The 17,307-nt window shown below is 39.7% G+C and overlaps 1 protein-coding gene across 1 annotated transcript in view; it reads left to right on the top strand.

Annotated features, from left to right (window-relative positions):
- The first annotated feature begins 2,040 nt into the window (after nucleotides 1-2,040).
- oprk1 (opioid receptor, kappa 1) overlaps nucleotides 2,041-17,307 on the top strand; it is a 47,194-nt gene continuing 31,927 nt past the window's right edge. Inside the window, exons 1-2 of the mRNA XM_043688326.1 lie at nucleotides 2,041-3,091; nucleotides 3,301-3,565. Coding sequence (XP_043544261.1) covers nucleotides 3,309-3,565 — 257 coding nt within the window. The 5' untranslated portion in view covers nucleotides 2,041-3,091; nucleotides 3,301-3,308. The remainder of the gene's footprint in view (nucleotides 3,092-3,300; nucleotides 3,566-17,307) is intronic.

The following is a 17,307-nucleotide window of genomic DNA, read 5'->3' as shown; positions in this document are numbered from 1 at the left end:
GTTCCCCATAGTAAACTAATGGAGAAACTGAAGTCACATGTGTGCAGGGTGTTCTAGCGAAGTGAATAAAGAACTAGTTGAGCAACAGGAGACAGGAAGTAGTAGATGACGGGGGTTTCTTGAAATGGAGAAAGGTGATCAGTGGTGTTCCACAGAGATCAGTGCTGGGGCCACTGTTGTTTGTGATATACATAAATGGTCTGGAAGAGGGCACTGTTGATCTGATCAGTAAGCTTGCAGATGTCACAAAGACTGGTAGAGTAGCAGAAAGCATAGGGGACTATCAAAGAATACGGGAGAATATAGATAGATTGGAGAGTTGGGCAGAGAAATGGCAGATGGAGTTCAATCCAAACAAATGTGAGGTGATGCATATTGGGAAATCTAATTCTAGAGCGAACTATACTATAAATGGAAGAGCCTTGGGAAAAGTTGATGAGCAGAGAGATCTAGGAGTTCAGGCCCATTGTACGTGAAGGTGGCTGCACAGGTGTCATTGAGTGGTCAAGAAGCCATATGGTATGCTTGCCTTCATTGGATGAAGTATTGAGTATAAGAGCTGGCAGATCATGTTAAAATTGTACAAAACTTTGCTTTGGCTGCATTTCGAATGCTGTGTACAGTTCTGGTCATCACGTTACCAAAAGGATGTGGATGTTTTGAAGAGGGTGCGGAGAAGTTTTATGAGAAGTTTGCCTGGTATGGAAGGTGCTAGCTATGAAGAGAGGTTGAGTAGGTTAGGCTTGTTTTCATTAGAAAAAAGAAGATTGAGGAGGGACCTGATTGAGGTTTACAAAATCATGAAGGATGTAGACAGGGTGGATAGAGATATGCTTTTTCCCAGGGTAAGGGATTCAATAACGAGAGGTCACACATTCAAGGTGAGATGTGTAAAGTTTAAGGGGGATACATGCGGAAAATACTTTACACAGAGGGTGTTAGGTGCCTGGAACGTGTTGCCAGCAGAGCTAATAGTGGCAGGCACGGGAGATTCACTTAAGGTGGCGTCTGGACAGATGCACAAGTAGGTGGGGAGCAGAGGGAAACAGGTCCTTAGGAATTGGGCAATAGGTTTAGACAGTGGATTTGGATTGGCACAGGCTTGGAGGGCTGATGGGCCTGTTCGTGGACTGTAAATTCCCTTTGTTCTTTGTTCTTCCCTTCCTAGGGACATTAGCTGAAATTTGTTAATGGTTCTTTCTCGATAGGTCCTATGTTTTCCTCCTTAGAATTTGCTATTCTCCTCATTCTTCCAAAAAATGCAATACTTGATCCCTCTGCCCTTGCAGGGTGTCACCATTCCAATCTTATTTTTAAAGTTTCTTAAATCTGTGTCCATTTTTCCTAGAACTGTGTTTGAATTTTGAGAAGATTTGTAGCTCAGGTTGAGGTTTTGGATGTAGGTTAGCTCACTGAGCTGCACGATTCATTGCCAGATGTTTTGTTACCCTACTAGGTAACATCTTCAGTGGGCCTCAGGTGAAGCAATGTGGAAAATTCCTGCTTTCTATTTAGATGTTTGGGTTTCTTTGGGTCGGTGATGTCATTTCCTGTGGTGATGCTATTTCCGGTTTTGAAGTCACTTCCTGTTCATTTTCTCAGGGGGTGGTAGATGGGGTCTAACTCAATGTGTTTGTTGATAGAGTTCCAGTTAGAATGTCATGCTTCTAGGAATTCTCGTATATGTCTTTGTTTGGCTTGTCCTAGGATGGATGTGTTGTCCTAGTCAAAGTGGTGTCCTTCCTCATCTGTATGTGAGGAGACTAGTGAGAGAGGATCATGTCTGTTTGTAGCTAGTTGGTGTTCATGTATCCTGGTGGCTAGTTTTCTGCCTGTTTGTCCAATGTAGTGTTTGTTACAGTCCTTGCATGGTATTTTGTAAATGACATTAGTTTTGCTCGTTGTCTTTCAAGTTCATTAGCTGCTGTTTTAGTGTGTTGGTGGGTTTGTGGGATACCATGATTCCAAAGGGTCTGAGTAGTCTGGCAGTCATTTCTGAGATATCTTTGATGTAGGGGAGAGTGGCTCGGATTTCAGGTCGTGCTTTATCTGTTTGTGTTTGTTGCCACGTCCAGAAATCCTAGCCACTCTCCCCTATAGGGATTCTATACTTGGGAACGGCAAACAAGATAAGAGAATGTATAATAAATGGTAGGATATTGACTAATTTAGAGCAACAGAAAGTCCTTGAGTGCATGCCTACTGCTGCTTGAAGCTAGATGACAAATAATTACAGTAGTTAAGGAGACTTACAGACTATTTTCTACTTTTAGCCTAGATGCTGAATGGAGGGACAGGGTGGTTATATGAAAGCTGCATAGCAAGCAATTTAAGTCACAGTCAAAGTCCTGGATACCAAATTACTGAAAAAATGTCACAAAAGATAATGTGCAGAAAAATGTCGCTAAGACTTACATTCTTTAACTTTGAGGAAAGGTTCAATAGACTGGGCTTGTCTTTATGGAACAGAGAGAAGTTCAGGGGAGATTTAATTGATTAATAAAATACTAGGTATGTCGATAGAATGGGTAGAAAAGGCTTCTTTCCCTCATCAGAGGCACCGATAATCAGAGACATTATTTATAGCATTTGGTATAAGGTTTAATCTAAAGTTGAGCAAGTATTTTCTGCTCAGAGGATAGCGTGGGTCTCAACTTCAATCTCTGGAAAGGTGGAAGCACATTATGTTTAAAAAGTATGTGACAGACGTTGAAATCTACGAAGGTGTTGAAGAACTAGAAAATACGATTAGGTTGGCCAACTGGATGTGCGCACAGACGCGATGGCCCGAATGACTTCTAATAGAGTTGTAAGTCTTTCTACTCCCGTGATTCAGGGCTGCTTTCATTGTTTAATGTAAAATTACTATGGCGAACTCTGAAAAGCGGTGCTGGTTTTTCGGTGTACCGAATCCTCCCGCCTCCAACGAGCTGCGTTTGGTCTCCAGCGTCATCGAGTCGATGCAACGTGAGACGAGCAGCGCCGCAGCAGCGAGCCCAGCACTTGTACTCTGTCAGACAGACCCTGCAGCAAGGAGGACCGGCTCTTCACAACGCACCTTGCATACAAGCAAAAGTTCAACTCTAAGTCGGTGAGCTTTGCTTTGCACTGTTACACAGGAGCTTTCGATCTCATCTGTTCGATTAACCTAGATAACAGTTGTTTGATGTTCCTAATAATGTCTCTGTACCTGATCTTGTTCAGTATTTTAAGGTTTTCTCCCAACACTTCCTTTTGTCTAAATAGTATGTTTTTGATTCTGTTATATTTTTATGTCATTCTTTTTTTTTCTTTTTATAGATAAGACTATGGACGCTCCAGTGGTAATTACTAGAGAAGGCATGGGTTCCAAGTTTGTGTTGTACTCTGATGAACGTACCCCTGCCATTATCCCAAACAGCACTTTCCCAACTACTTCATATTATTGGGAAAATAGCACCGATTTTTTTGACTTTCACACGAACACAGTGAACACCCTTATTCCCATCAGTATCACCGCTGTCTATTCGCTCATTTTTGTGGTGGGTACGGTGGGCAATTGCCTAGTTATGTACGTGATCGTCAGGTAAGAAGCTTTGTTTCGTTGGTGTCTTTGATTTGACATTTCCACCATTCCTGAAAAGATCTCGAAGTTAAACTTTCGTGAAAGACAAAAAGGGTAAAGAAAGCATAGCTGCAAGAAAAATCTCGCGACTGCGACCAGTGTTGAAGTAAAATAATTTGATGGAAATTTCTCAATGCAAAATACGGACAATTGCAGCTTTTGTGAAGTGCTGTAAATGGTTAATAACTGTATGTAGAATAATAGTTGTCACAGCATCGATGAGACGAATTATTCAGAGTCAACGCAATTTGTGTAGTTCTTTTGTTATTTATTATTTACCAGGCAAATATTCTGGAAATTATTCAGCCAGGTCCTCTCTATTATTCCCTGGTTACTGGCTACATTAAAATAACATGCTTTTAACACAATAAGACAAACGCAAGTACATTTCCGGAGGTAATGAAAACCCTGAACTCTATCGGGAAAAATGATTGTTTTAGAATTGCAACGCCCCCAAATGGGAATAATAAGTACTGATTCTGGATTGACAGATTAATCTAAATCGTTCGCTCAAAAACAACAAACATGTGCTTTCAACGTAACCCGTAACTGGGAAACACGTTAGTTGGAAATCAATGTTGAAATATGGTAATTTTTTAGGCCGAGGAAGATTCAAATATATTAACAAAACTAAAATACAGCACGTTGCAGAAATGCAGAAAACACCGGAAACTCGGCATGTCAGATAGCTTCTGAAGAAATGTTATCGATCCGAAATGTTAATCTGACCTCTGTTTTGACGCCAATGCTGCCTAAATGGTTGAATGTTTCTGACATATTTTGTTGAACTGAGAAGTATTAATTTGTGTTTCAAGTTGATATGTGAGCCAAATCTGTTTTTATGTTCTCAGCACACAAAAGCACAAAAGTGCTGATGCTGTTATAAAACGATTATCAATGGTGCACGCAAATCTGTTCCCTTGTAATAAACACTGGCTTCTCCATTATGTGGAAGGCATAGTCATCAGTTCATGGAGTGTGAAATAACCCATGTTAACAACGTAGCTGCCATTGAAATTAATACTGTTAAAATTAACCATCTATCCATGTTAATTTGGGGATGGGTGTGGGGTAGGAATTGTCAACTGCTGCCTACGTTATACTTATCTGGAAAACAAGATCTCAGCATTTGAAAATTGAGAGAAGTCAATACTGTGGTCACCCTATTGATATCTAAGGGCTGCCTAGTACAATTTTTAAGGAGAACTGTAAAGGGCAATGTTGCACACAAAAATAACAAAGAGCTGTTTATATTGGAAATCTGGAACAAGAACAAAAGTTGCTGGAGAAACTCAGCAGTCTGACAGCATCTGTGGAGAGGAAGCAGAGTTAATATTTTGAGTCCAGTAACCAACCTTCAGACCTGATAGTAGTGAGAAAAAAGATGGTATATATTATACATGTGTATAGATGAAGCATAAACTGGGCAACTGTTTTGTGGAACACCTATGTTCTGTCTGCAAAATGAAACCGAACTTCCAGTTGCCTGTCACTTAAACACACCACCATATTCCCTGTCTTGTGACTGCTGCAATGCTCCAGTGATGCTCAGCACAAGCTGAAAGAACAGCAACTCATTTCCACTTGGGGAACCTCAGGACTCAACACTGAGTTCAATAATTTTCGATCCTGAATGCCTTTACCCACCTCCAGATCCCAGATCCTCTCATGACATGGACTGGGTTCAGTAGAGTCAACCTATTTTCATCTACTTATGGTGACCATTATCAGCTTTTCTTTCTCCCTGGCACATTCTCATCATTCATTTTGTCTCCTGTCATTCTCTCCATCTCGACTCCATCTCTGCCTATCCATTCATTCCTTTCCTTCTTTCCACCGTTGCATCCCCTCCTACCCCTTTCGCATTCCCGGCTTCAGCATATGTATCATCTTTTCCTAGCTACTATCAGTTCTGAGGAAGGGTCACTGGACTTGAAATGTTAACTCTGCTTTCTCTATGCAATGCTACAGACCTGCTGAGTTTCTCCACAGTTTCTGTTTTTATTGCAATATTAAACCCGCCTGTTTGAGGTGAGAAGATACTTAAGTACATAATTCAACTTTCTCTTTCACGAGTTTCATGCTGATGACCACCTTTTCAAAGATAACTAAGGATGGACACTAAATTTTGGCAATACCCACATCCTATGAATTAATAACCAATAAATTGGCTCAATTCTTCCCATTTGTATACGCAGAACTGTTGGGGCTGTACTTAAAATATTGTAGTGCTTTACTAGTCAATGCTCACTGCCTCTCCTGCTATCCCAACTCCCATCCAGAGGTGGGATCATCCCTGCTTGAGCCACTAGGCTCAGCACAAGCATTTGCATATTTCTTAATCTTCCAAACTGTCAAACTATAGTGCCATTTAGCATCTGCAGCTATATCATACATTTAAATAAGGTCTGAACCCAAAAATATTTTTATCTATTTTTCCATTTGTGGGCAGACTGTCCACGATGTTGACCTCACAACTCAAAAAATATCCTCCTAAAATTATTTGCTGTGGTATCAATCCTAACTGGATTTTACTTTTTTATCAGATTAAATGATTCATCCACAGTATACCATATACTGTATATCATTAAGGCTGACACTAAGCTTTTATTCATGTAAGGGATGTGGGCATTTCTAGCAAGGTCAGCATTATTTTCCAACCCTGACTGCATTCAAAAGTTGTTGGTGAGCTTCCTTCTTGATTATGCTGAACGGCTTTCTAGATCATTTCAGAGGACAATTAAGAGTCAATCACATTGATGCAGGTCTGGAGTCACATATAGCCCTGTCCAGATCACAACAGCAGAATTTCTTCCTTTTAGGATAATTATGAATGGATGAGATTTTACTACAATCTGGAAGTGAGAGAAGATTTTTATTCCAGACTGAGTTACTGGATTGAATTGAAGCTCCCCAACTGGCTTGAAGGAATTTAAACTTGCCAGATCACTAGATCATTACTTCATGCCTCTGGAAATACTTGGTAGAGTGGCATAAACACTGTTACAGTACAAAACAAAAGCAAACTATCTACATACCCAAATGTCCAATGCATAAACTGTATTTTGCTTTTGATACTCGATTGACCCAGATGATAAATCGCAAGAATGAGTTAACATTGACAGTTATATAGAGATGCTATAATGTCAACTGTGTGGAATATGTCATCATAGCATAGAAATTTAAAATTTGAATTGATGTTTTATTCTTTGAAGAAAAGACTTTGGCATTACATTGTCCACTCACTAATTATCCTTGTGTCATCAACAAATTTAGCAACCATACCTTCAGTCCCTTCATCCAAGCTATTTATAAAAATTGCAAAAGTTCAACCCAGCTCTAATCCCTGCTGTGCAGCACTCATTTCTTTTTGCTAACCAAAAAAAGCTGTTTATGCCGGCTATTTCCTGTTAGCTAATCAATTTTCTTTCTGTGATAATATGTTGGCCTGATATGAGAAGCTCTTATTTTCTGCAATAATCCTTGATGTGGGTGAGGGTAACTAGGAAAATTGGCGGCATGGTGGCTCAGTGGTTAGCACTGTTGCCTCACAGCACCAGGGTCCCAGGTTTGATTCCAGCCTTGAGCGACTGTGTGGAGTTTGCACATTCTCCTGTGTCTGCGTGGGTTTCCTCCAGGTGCTCCAGTTTCCTCCCACAGTCCAAATATGTGCAGGTAAGGTGAATTGGTCATGGTAAATTACCCATAGTGTTAGGTGCATTAGTCAGGGGGAAATGGGTCTGGGTGGGTTACTCTTCAGAGGGTCGGTGTGGACTCGGGCTGAAGGGCCTGTTTCCACATTGTAGGGAACCCAATCTAAGCAGTGAAGGGACTTAATGAGGCTACAAAGAAATATAGAATAGGTTAAGTAATTAGGCAAAGAACTGGCAAAGGGAGTATAATATGGGAAATGTGAACTTCATTTTGGCAGGAAGAATATAAAATAAAAAGAAGCATCAAAACTAAGCAATGAAAGATCACAGAGTCTGAGATCCAGATGTCTCCATATAGAAGGTTAATATGCAGGATCAGCAAGTAACTAGGAAAGCTAATAGCATGTTATTCTTTATTGTGTGAGGTATTTAATACAAAAGTGGGGAGGTTATACTTCAATTGTACAGAGCACTCGTGAGATCCCATCTGTTGCACTGTGTGCTGCATTTTCTCACAGAAGATTGAGACTCTTTTGAATTATTTTCCTTGAAAATAAGTGACAGCAGAGTCATTAAATATTTTTAGATATCAGAAGACTGCTTCTTAATAAACAAGTGAACATGAAAATATCAGATATTATTGAATGACAGAGCACATTAAGGAGCTGAGTGGCCTATTTCTGCTCCAAATTTATATGCTCAAATGTGTTCACTTATATCATTATCATTTTGTATACTGGAGCCATGAGTCATGTGATCAGCAGACAGACCTTGCCCACCACTTGCCACCCTCTGCTTTGTTGTGGTAGCTCAAATAGATGGTATAAAGCATTGCTGTGTAATTCAGGCATTCTAACTGCTACCAGTGTATCACACTGAGTAATAGATTGTGTTGGGTGTCATACCAGCTGGTCGTAAAGGGAGCCAAATTCCTTCCTGTTGCAGTCCATCTCAGAATTGACATATGGTGGCCACAACACATTGTTTGCCAGCAATGACATCCTGTACCATATGGATGCCTGCAATCATTATGAAGCCAGGTGCTTGCTCTATTTTCCTGATAGAAGAGAATAAAATGCATTTAACATTCTTTATATGCAGAGCCTCAGAGTCCTCCCTTATTCAATCATTGGCAGCAAGCTTAGAGATGTTGCAAATATTACCTATTGCAACTTGGAAAACATCAGGTACATAAGGATTCATTATCTGGGTTACCTTCACAGCCGTATGTGATTTCATTCACAGTCTCATAGCAGATTTCAATGAATACCTTTTTAGTCGATTGGTGACATCGACACACTGTTCTTCACTGAGGTCTGTCAGGGAAAGTTGCTCCATGAACATATGTCAGGAATACATATTTATATTTCTGGACATTGTGGGGAAAAACTAGAAGATATTGAACTGTATGCACACTTTCTAGAATAACTTTGCATTTGCATTGCATTTAATTGCTGGAACGCCCAACTTGGAAATTTGAAAAGATTATGGGGTTTCTGCACTGATGGCTGCCAAGAAACCCAAACAGGATTTGACTTCTGCTTCAATTATCTGGGGAGTCAAAAGAAAAAGAACAGATAATGAAGCAACAGTAAGGAGCAGTCAGGCTGCGAGACATTATGTTCTCTTTCTAGTTGAAATTTGTCAACACTTCAGTATTTTGACCTTCCTTCAATCCCTGAGAAGCTGAACTGTGATTACAGTCCAAAAACTTAGATCTAACTTGATTTTCCAAACTGAGCTTTGATTAAGAGACCTTCCAACAGTACACAATTGCTAACAATTACATTTTGTCAACAAGAAGCCTGGTGGATGATGACAATTCATAAACCTCTTTTTTTTTATATAGACTGTTGTTCAATAAGGATGTTATTTTCTTCTGTCTTTTTTAAAATATCATCTCTGTAGATGTGTGAATGTGAGAGAGAGAGAGATTTTGTGTATGTGTGAGAGATTTTGTTTGGGATTGAAATGGCATGCAATTCAAATTCTGGATTGTAGATAAGATATTATCATTTTTCCCTCTTGTTTTAAAAATAATTTTTATGTTATAATAAACTGATTATTTTAAGTTTATTGAAGAAACCTGGTGAAAGTTTATTTTAATCTAGATAACAAAAGGAAACCAATTGGCCAGTTATTTATACTAGTGATGTGATTTGTAGATTAGTGGGACTTGGTTATCAGTACATTCCTTCTGTCATGATAGTAACACATGCTTGGCAGACATAACCTCCCTGCTCAGAGCCCTTCTGCTTCTTTTCCAAAAATATTGTCATGGTTTTTGAAGCTTAGCTCATTCTCCCAGTTGTGATACATTGCATAGGGAGTGCATACAACTGCCTTTGTGTCTGGAAGTAAGTAGTTTGTGCAGAAGTCCTCACATGATGATACATTTCTTTAAATTTCACACCCTGTAGATTTCAGCATTCTTAAAGAACTCTACAAACCACTTGTGCAGCAGCTCGAAGAACCTGAAGAAATCAATCATCAACTATCCAAAACGTATTTGAAATGCACTTTATATAGTGCTGGTAGGAGGTCCATCAAATTGCTGAATAAATGTTCAAATGTTCAAGATGATAAGAAGCCTTTCTTTGAAGTCTGGAGCTCCACGATGATAGGGATATCAATGTTCCAGACTGATTGACATCATGACCTTACAACTCTACATACCTCTGATGGATGGTCCCTCTGTATATGTTAACACCCTCACCAATAGGCATTCAACACAGCCAGCATCAGATGTGTGCGCAAACATGCTGTCTCACAACTTTTGAGGGAAATTGGCACATACAACGCAGAAAAAGTGCATGCTACCTACGTGAGTTTCAAAGCTCATGAACTTCAAATACTTTTCATAATACACCATTACATATTTTTAGATACATTTATCAATTCTGCTTGACTAATTTGCTTCATTTAAAGAGAATAAAGATGGTAGCTGATGATATTGAAATGTATGAATTAATGCTCATGAAAAGAGGTTTAATACTTTGGAAGAAAAAGAGCTTGAGGACTTACAAAAACAACCAATTATGAATAATCAATCAACTAAACTTAAATAAAAAAGGATGAATAATCAAATTATTGAATATTTGACAATCTTAAGATTATTTTCTTGAGTTTTTGATGTCTAAACCAGCACTTATGAAGTTACATAGATGGAAAAATGGACCCACACACAAAACTATTAATGAAAGATTGAAAGGAATCATACTTGTTTTTGTTCAAGGTTTAGAACAATGGTTAAGTTTAAAAGAGATGCAGTTGGTTAACTATGTGCAACATAAACAATTCATCAAGGTACTTCAGTAGCACTATATCAACTCAGTGGTGAAAATGTTTACCTTCAGCTTTTAAGATAGCGTTTTACCACATATTGGAGAGAAAGGTCAGAAATTAATTTCAGTCAAGTTTGTACGAAATGGTAAATTACCTGAGTCTTCAGGAGTTGATGACACACTCATCTGGCTTCAACAATGTTTAAAAGTTGTGGGTGTTTCTCTCATTTTTATTTACACCTGCAATATCTTCAAATCTTAGCAGGACGTATACACTTAATGGTAAGGTCCTAGGGAGTGTAGCTGAACAAAGAGACCTTGGAGTGCAGGTTCATAGTTCCTTGAAAGTGGAGTCGCAGGTAGATAGGATAGTGAAGAAGGCGTTTGGTATGCTTTCCTTTTTTGGTCAGAGTATTGAGTACAGGAGTTGGTAGGTCATGTGGCGGCTGTACAGGACATTGGTTAGGCCACTGTTGGAATAGTGCGTGCAATTCTGGTCTCCTTCCTATTGGAAAGATGTTGTGAAACTTGAAAGGGTCCAGAAAAGATTTACAAGGATGTTGCCAGGGTTGGAGGATTTGAGCTATAGGGAGAGGCTGAACAGGCTGGGGCTGTTTTCTCTGGAGCTACGGAGGCTGAGGGGTGACCTTATAGAGGTTTACAAAATTATGAAGGGCATGGATAGGATAAATAGACAAAGTCTTTTCCCTGGTTTCGGGGAGTCCAGGTTTCAGGTGAGAGGGGAAAGATATAAGAGACCTAAGGGGCAACTTTTTCACGCAGAGGGTGGTACGTGTATGGAATGAGCTGACAGAGGAAGTGGTGGAGACTGGTACAATTGCAACATTTAAGAGGCATTTGTACGGGTATATGAATAGGAAGGGTTTGGAGGGATATGGGCTGGGTGCTGGCATGTGAGGCTAGATTGGGTTGGGATATCTGGTCGGCATGGACAGGTTGGACCGAAGGGTCTGTTTCCATGCTGTACATCTCTATGACTCTATGATGTGTATTGTACTTTGTATTTAAATAATTTTCAACAATATATAAATTCAAGAATGTAATAACAGAACATTTAGCAATACAAAATATAATCAAGTGAGGTAATATGGCTTCATGATGGAGAAATATATATATAAACAACTGTGATGGGGGAAGTGAATGTATTATTGCCAGGTTCATGGATAACACAAAAATGGATGTGAACACAAGTGATGAAGTTGACACAAAGAGCCTACAGGGGCATATAGGCAGTTTACGTGAATAGGCAAAAACTTGGCAGATGGAATATAACGTAGAAAAATTTGAGGTTGTGCAATAGAGGAGCTGAGTGTCATCAGACGTGTGAATGGATTCTACATAGATTAAAGTTGATCTTTTTCTGCACTTTCTTTATAACAGTAACACTATATTCTGTTCTGTTACCCTAATGTGCTTATGTAAGGTATGATTTGCCTGGCTAGCATGCAAAACAATACCTTTCACTATGTCTTGGTGCATGTGAGAATAATAGATCAAATCAAATTAAGATGGGAGAAGACTGCAGAAGGCTAAAATACAGAGGGATTTTGGGGATCCTCATGCATGAACTGTAAATTCAGCAGATATTAGAGACATCAAATGGACTACTTGCTTTTATTTCAAAGGAAATGGGAGTATAAAAATAGAGAAGTCTTGCTAACCCTAAAAAAGACACTAGTCCAATCACACCTAGGAAATGGTGAACGGTTTGGGCCTATTGTCTATGGAAAGGCATGTTGGCATTGATGATAGTCCAGAGAGTGTTCATGAGATTGATCCCAGGCATAATTGTATTTTCCTATAAGGAGAGGTTGAGTAAATTGGGCCAGTGTTTATTGGTGTTTAGCCGAATGACAGGTGATCTTCCTAAAGTTTATGAAGTTCTTAGGGGATTTGACAGAGTGGAGGCTGAGAGAATTTTTCTTCTTGTGAGAGAGTCTAGGAGCAGAGGACACAATCTTATGGATTGAGGGTGCTGGAAAAGTATAGCGGGTCAGGCAGCATCTGAGGAGCAGGAGAATTGACGTTTCGGGCAAAAGCCCTTCATCCGGAATCTGCAGTCCTCACTTTCACCCTATAATCTTTGGGATTGTTTCTTTAAGCCGCAGGTGAGTAGGAATTTCTTCTCTCAGAGAGTAGTGGATCTGTAGCAGAGTTTATGTTGTTAAGAATATTCAAGGCTGGGACAGGTAGATTTTTAATCAGTGAGAGAATTAGGGGTTTTGGAGTAAAGCCAGAAAAATGGAGTTTGAGGGTTATCAGGTCAGTCACAATCTCATTAAATGGTCAGACCCAATGGGCTGAACAGCCTACTACTGCTGCTATACCTTATGGTCTTACAGTCCATTGTTTACTCTCCTGGTTACCTATCAAGTAATGTTTAATCTATTTTGATTTCCATTTGTATGTTACAGCAATAATTTTAAAAGGTGAATGTTTGTCAGGTGATTTCTTCCGTCAATTGCTGCAAAATTCTATATTCTCTTTTAAAGTTATTGGACCCTAAAGAGATTGGGGACACTTGTAGGATTCAAATCTAGAATCTGTAAAGTGGGTACAATGGAATTGACAATGGATTTGTTTTTTTAGAGTGTAAATAAACAAGATTTTGCATATACTTTTCCTGTGTTCATTGATACGTTAACATGTCTACATTCAAAGCTTGGACACTTCTGGCAGGAGACAACATATCTGTTAATGCCCTGTTATAATTACCAAAGGTTTATTCAAAGGCTGTGGGAGAGAAATTAGAAGTTGCCTTGAAAGTAGCGATCAGAAAGGCAGAAATTGTTGAAATGTTGGTTCCGCACTACACCCTAGAAGAATAAATATGTAATCCTGATGGTAGACAAGTTGAGTGAAGTAGAATTCAGTGACAAATTAAATAACTTGAATTGGAAAAAGGCTAAAAAGAAAAAATGTTAAATGCAAAAAACTTCAATTAGATTTCCAAAGAGGAGGATAAAAGAAGATAAGAGAAAAAAAGGAAGGAAAGGCTTAAGGAAAAGGATAGACTTCAAGAGAGAAAAGGAAGCAAGAAATTTGAACACAGCAGAGAAAAGCTTCAATTATACAAACAGGGTGACAGGAAAACTTCAGAATGATTCAGTGTTTCATTATTTTGATTCTTTCAAAGGATGTGGGTGTCATTAGATTAGCCAACATTTATTGTCCATTCTTTATTGGCCTTGAATAACTGAGTAATGCATGTGGTGTAGAGCTTTCCACATTATTGTTAGGAACTAAATTAGAGATTTTAACCCAGTGATAGTGGAGGATCAGTAATAATGTATCAAATCATGACAATATGCCTTGGAGGAGAATTTAGAGATGATGGTTCCAATATGCAATTAAATTACATTCCTGTCTTCCTGATGTAATAAACACTAATGTACAAGTGATTTGCTTCAGTGTATCTCGTACACTGTTCCGACTGTGCATTACTGGTATAGGGAATGGATGTTTAAGATAGTTGGTGGGGGGCTAATCAAAGTGGACAGTATTCCATCATTCTCCTGATTTGTGCCTTGCAGTTGGTCAGCAGCTAAGTTATTTGCTACAGAGCTTTCAGCCTGTTTGTAAGGAAGGCTTTGGAGGTGTACTTATCTCTTTCAAAACCATTCTGATGACTATGGTAGAGTATAAATTGCTGTTCTCAATGTATGTGAGTTAGTGCCCACAGATTGGAAAAACAGACTATCTACATTTTTCTGGAGAAAAGGAAACAATATTTGATAGGTGTAAAGCTCAGTGATGGATGAACCACACTTTGAAAAATTTAGTGAGTGCACTAATGGAAGAAGGCCTTTGAAAATGAGGTCCCATCTGGAAGACAGTAATGCTTCTAATACGTGAAGCAAGTAATGACAGATGACTATGGGTTACCTCTCAAGCTTGGAAGTACGAAATTATAGTTTGTGAAACAGAAACTGGAAAGATAAAAGATGAGATCAAAAAGAAGAGAAGAAACAGATGCTACTCAGACTAAGAATGTAAGAAACAGGAGAAGGCTGATCAGCCCACCATTCAATAGGATCATGACTGATCCAACATTCATAAAATCCCTACAGTATTTAAAGAGGCCATTCAGTCCATCAAGTATGCACCAACCCTCAAAAGAGCCTCCCACCCAAACCTACCACCCTCATCCCATCCCTGTAAATCTAACCTGCGCAACCTTGGACACTACAGAGCAATTTAGCATAATCAATCCACCTAATCTATACATCTTTGGATTTGGAAGGAAAGCAGAGCACCTGGCCGAAACCCACATAGACATGGGAAGAACATTCAAACTTTGAAGACATTTGAACCCAGATCCCAGTTGGAAAGCATGGAAACAAACCCTTCGATCTGTCCATGCTGGCCAGATATCCCAAATTAATCTAGCTCCATTTGCCAGCATTTGGCCCATATTTCTCCAAATCCCTTTTATTCACACACCCATCCAGATGCCTTTTGAATGGTTGCAATTGTACCAGCCTCCATCACTTCCTCTGGCAGCTCATTCCATATATGCACCACCCTCTGCATGAAAATATTGCCCCTTAGGTCTCTTTTAAATCCTTGCACTCTCACCTTAAACCTATGCCCTCTAATTTTGGACTCCCCTACCCTGGGAAAACAACCTTGGTTATCCATGCCTCTCATTATTTTATAAACTTCTCTAAGGTCACACCTCAGCCTCTAAGGGAAAATAGTCTCAACCTATTCAGCCCCTCCCTATAGTTCAAACTCTCCAACTCTGGCAACATCCTTGTAAGAGATCTTTTACAATCTCTTTCAATTTTAACAGCATCTTTCCTCTAGCTGGGAGATCAGAGATGAAAGCAGTACTCCAAATGTGGCCGAACCAATGTCCTGTACAGCTACAACATGATATGCTAATTCAAAGTTAAAAATCACACAACACCAGGTTATAGTCCAACAGGTTTAATTGGAAGCACTAGCTTTCAAAGCGCTGCTCCTTCATCAGGTAGTTGTGGGAGCACGAGGTGGCGCTGATACAGTCATTGAGGTAGCAGAGGAAAAGGTGGGGAATGGTGCCAGTGTAGCTGTGGAAGATGGACTGTTCCAAGTACCCGATGAAGAGGCAGACATAGCTGGGGCCCAAGCAGGTGCCCAGGGCTACCCATTTGGTTTGGAGAAAGTTTCCAGCACCACACTTTTCGCCTTCTTCAGTACCCTATCTATCGGTGACTTCACTTTCAAGAAACAATCTCATTGTATTGTCTGGTTGTAGAGGCAGACATACTTGCTTTGCTGAGAACTTCTGGTGATCATGTTATTGGTGCAATGTTTAAACCGCAGCTGCGCATCACTTCAAATACTACAAACCAAGAATGACCATTCCAAGACTATTGTACCACTGTATATTAAAAGCATGTGGTTGTGAAAGTGAAGATGGCATCTCGCTTCATGAATGGGAATCCAGGGCTCCTGGTGGATAGCATTATGGAGAGGAGGGCTGTCCTCTTCCCTTAGGGTCACCTGCGGAGACTATAGCATCAAATCGTGCAAGCCTGTGAGGCATAGCTACCTGGTGAGTGTTTTTTTATAATTCACTCGTTGGATATGAATGTGGCTGGTTGATCAGCATTTTTATAGCACATTCCCTTGTTGCTCTTGAGAAGGCAGTGGTCAGTTGCCTTCTTGAACTGCAACAGTCTATATGCTGTGGGTTGTCCAACAGTGCCCTTAGGGAGGAAATTCCAGGATTTTGACCCAGTGGCAGTGAAGGAATGGCAATATATTTCCAAGTCAGGATGGTGAGTGGCTTGGAGTGGGACTTGGTAGTTGGGGTATTCCAATGTATCTGCTGCCCTTGTCCTTCTAGATGGAAGTGGTCGTGAACTTGGAATGTTTGTCTAAGGATCTGTGATGAATTTCTTCAGTACATCTTGTGGATAATACATATTACTGCTATTGAGCGTTGGTGAATGTTATCACATCAGAAGGAATGTAACAGTTCAATAAGCAGAACAATGATTATTTGCAGTCTGCAAGGCGAAGAGCCACAATCTCCTCTCTGCTACCTCAAACTCAATGCCATTCAACCACCTACTAAGGCTAATGGTGTAACACTTTCACTATTGCATGCAGCAGCTTCCTGCAGAAGCTCTTACCTACCTCATGCTCCTAAACTACAATGTCTTCCTACCCTCTGCAGTTCTTACTCAGTCACCAACTGTCATGTTCTTCCACCTTCAGCTCACTAAATCCTTGCCTTTGTTTCGTTGCAGGAGAAACTGTCTCCTAATAGGTCAGAAACAGTAAAGACAAATTGGCCAGAGGCTGATATTCATCTCCTCACCCATTAAACATAGAGATATAGAAACAAGGAGCAGGAGAAGACTATTCATCCCAGTGAGCTTGCTCCAACTTTAAAATGATCATGGCTGACCCTCTATCTCAATATTACAATACTGCTTTTTCTCCTTATGCCTTGAAGCTTTTAGAATCTAAAGAAAAGTCTCTATCATGAATATATTCACTGACTTGGCCTCCACAGCCATCTATGGTAGATAATTTGAAGTGTTCACTACCCTTTGAGTGAACAATTTTTTTTGTCTTGAATGGTCCATATCCTAAGACTGTGTCCCCAGGTTCTAAACTCCCCAGCATCCTCCCTGCATCTAGTCTGTCCAGACCCGTTAGAGTTTCATATGTTTAAATTGGATCCTTTCTCATCCTTCTAAACTCTAGTGAAATACTGGCCCTGGCAAACTAGTCTCTCCATATTGGA

The sequence above is a fragment of the Chiloscyllium plagiosum genome, chromosome 4 (genome assembly GCF_004010195.1).
Source record: "Chiloscyllium plagiosum isolate BGI_BamShark_2017 chromosome 4, ASM401019v2, whole genome shotgun sequence".
Taxonomy (NCBI): Eukaryota; Metazoa; Chordata; class Chondrichthyes; order Orectolobiformes; family Hemiscylliidae; genus Chiloscyllium; species Chiloscyllium plagiosum.
This window is presented reverse-complemented; position numbering and strand designations above follow the sequence as displayed.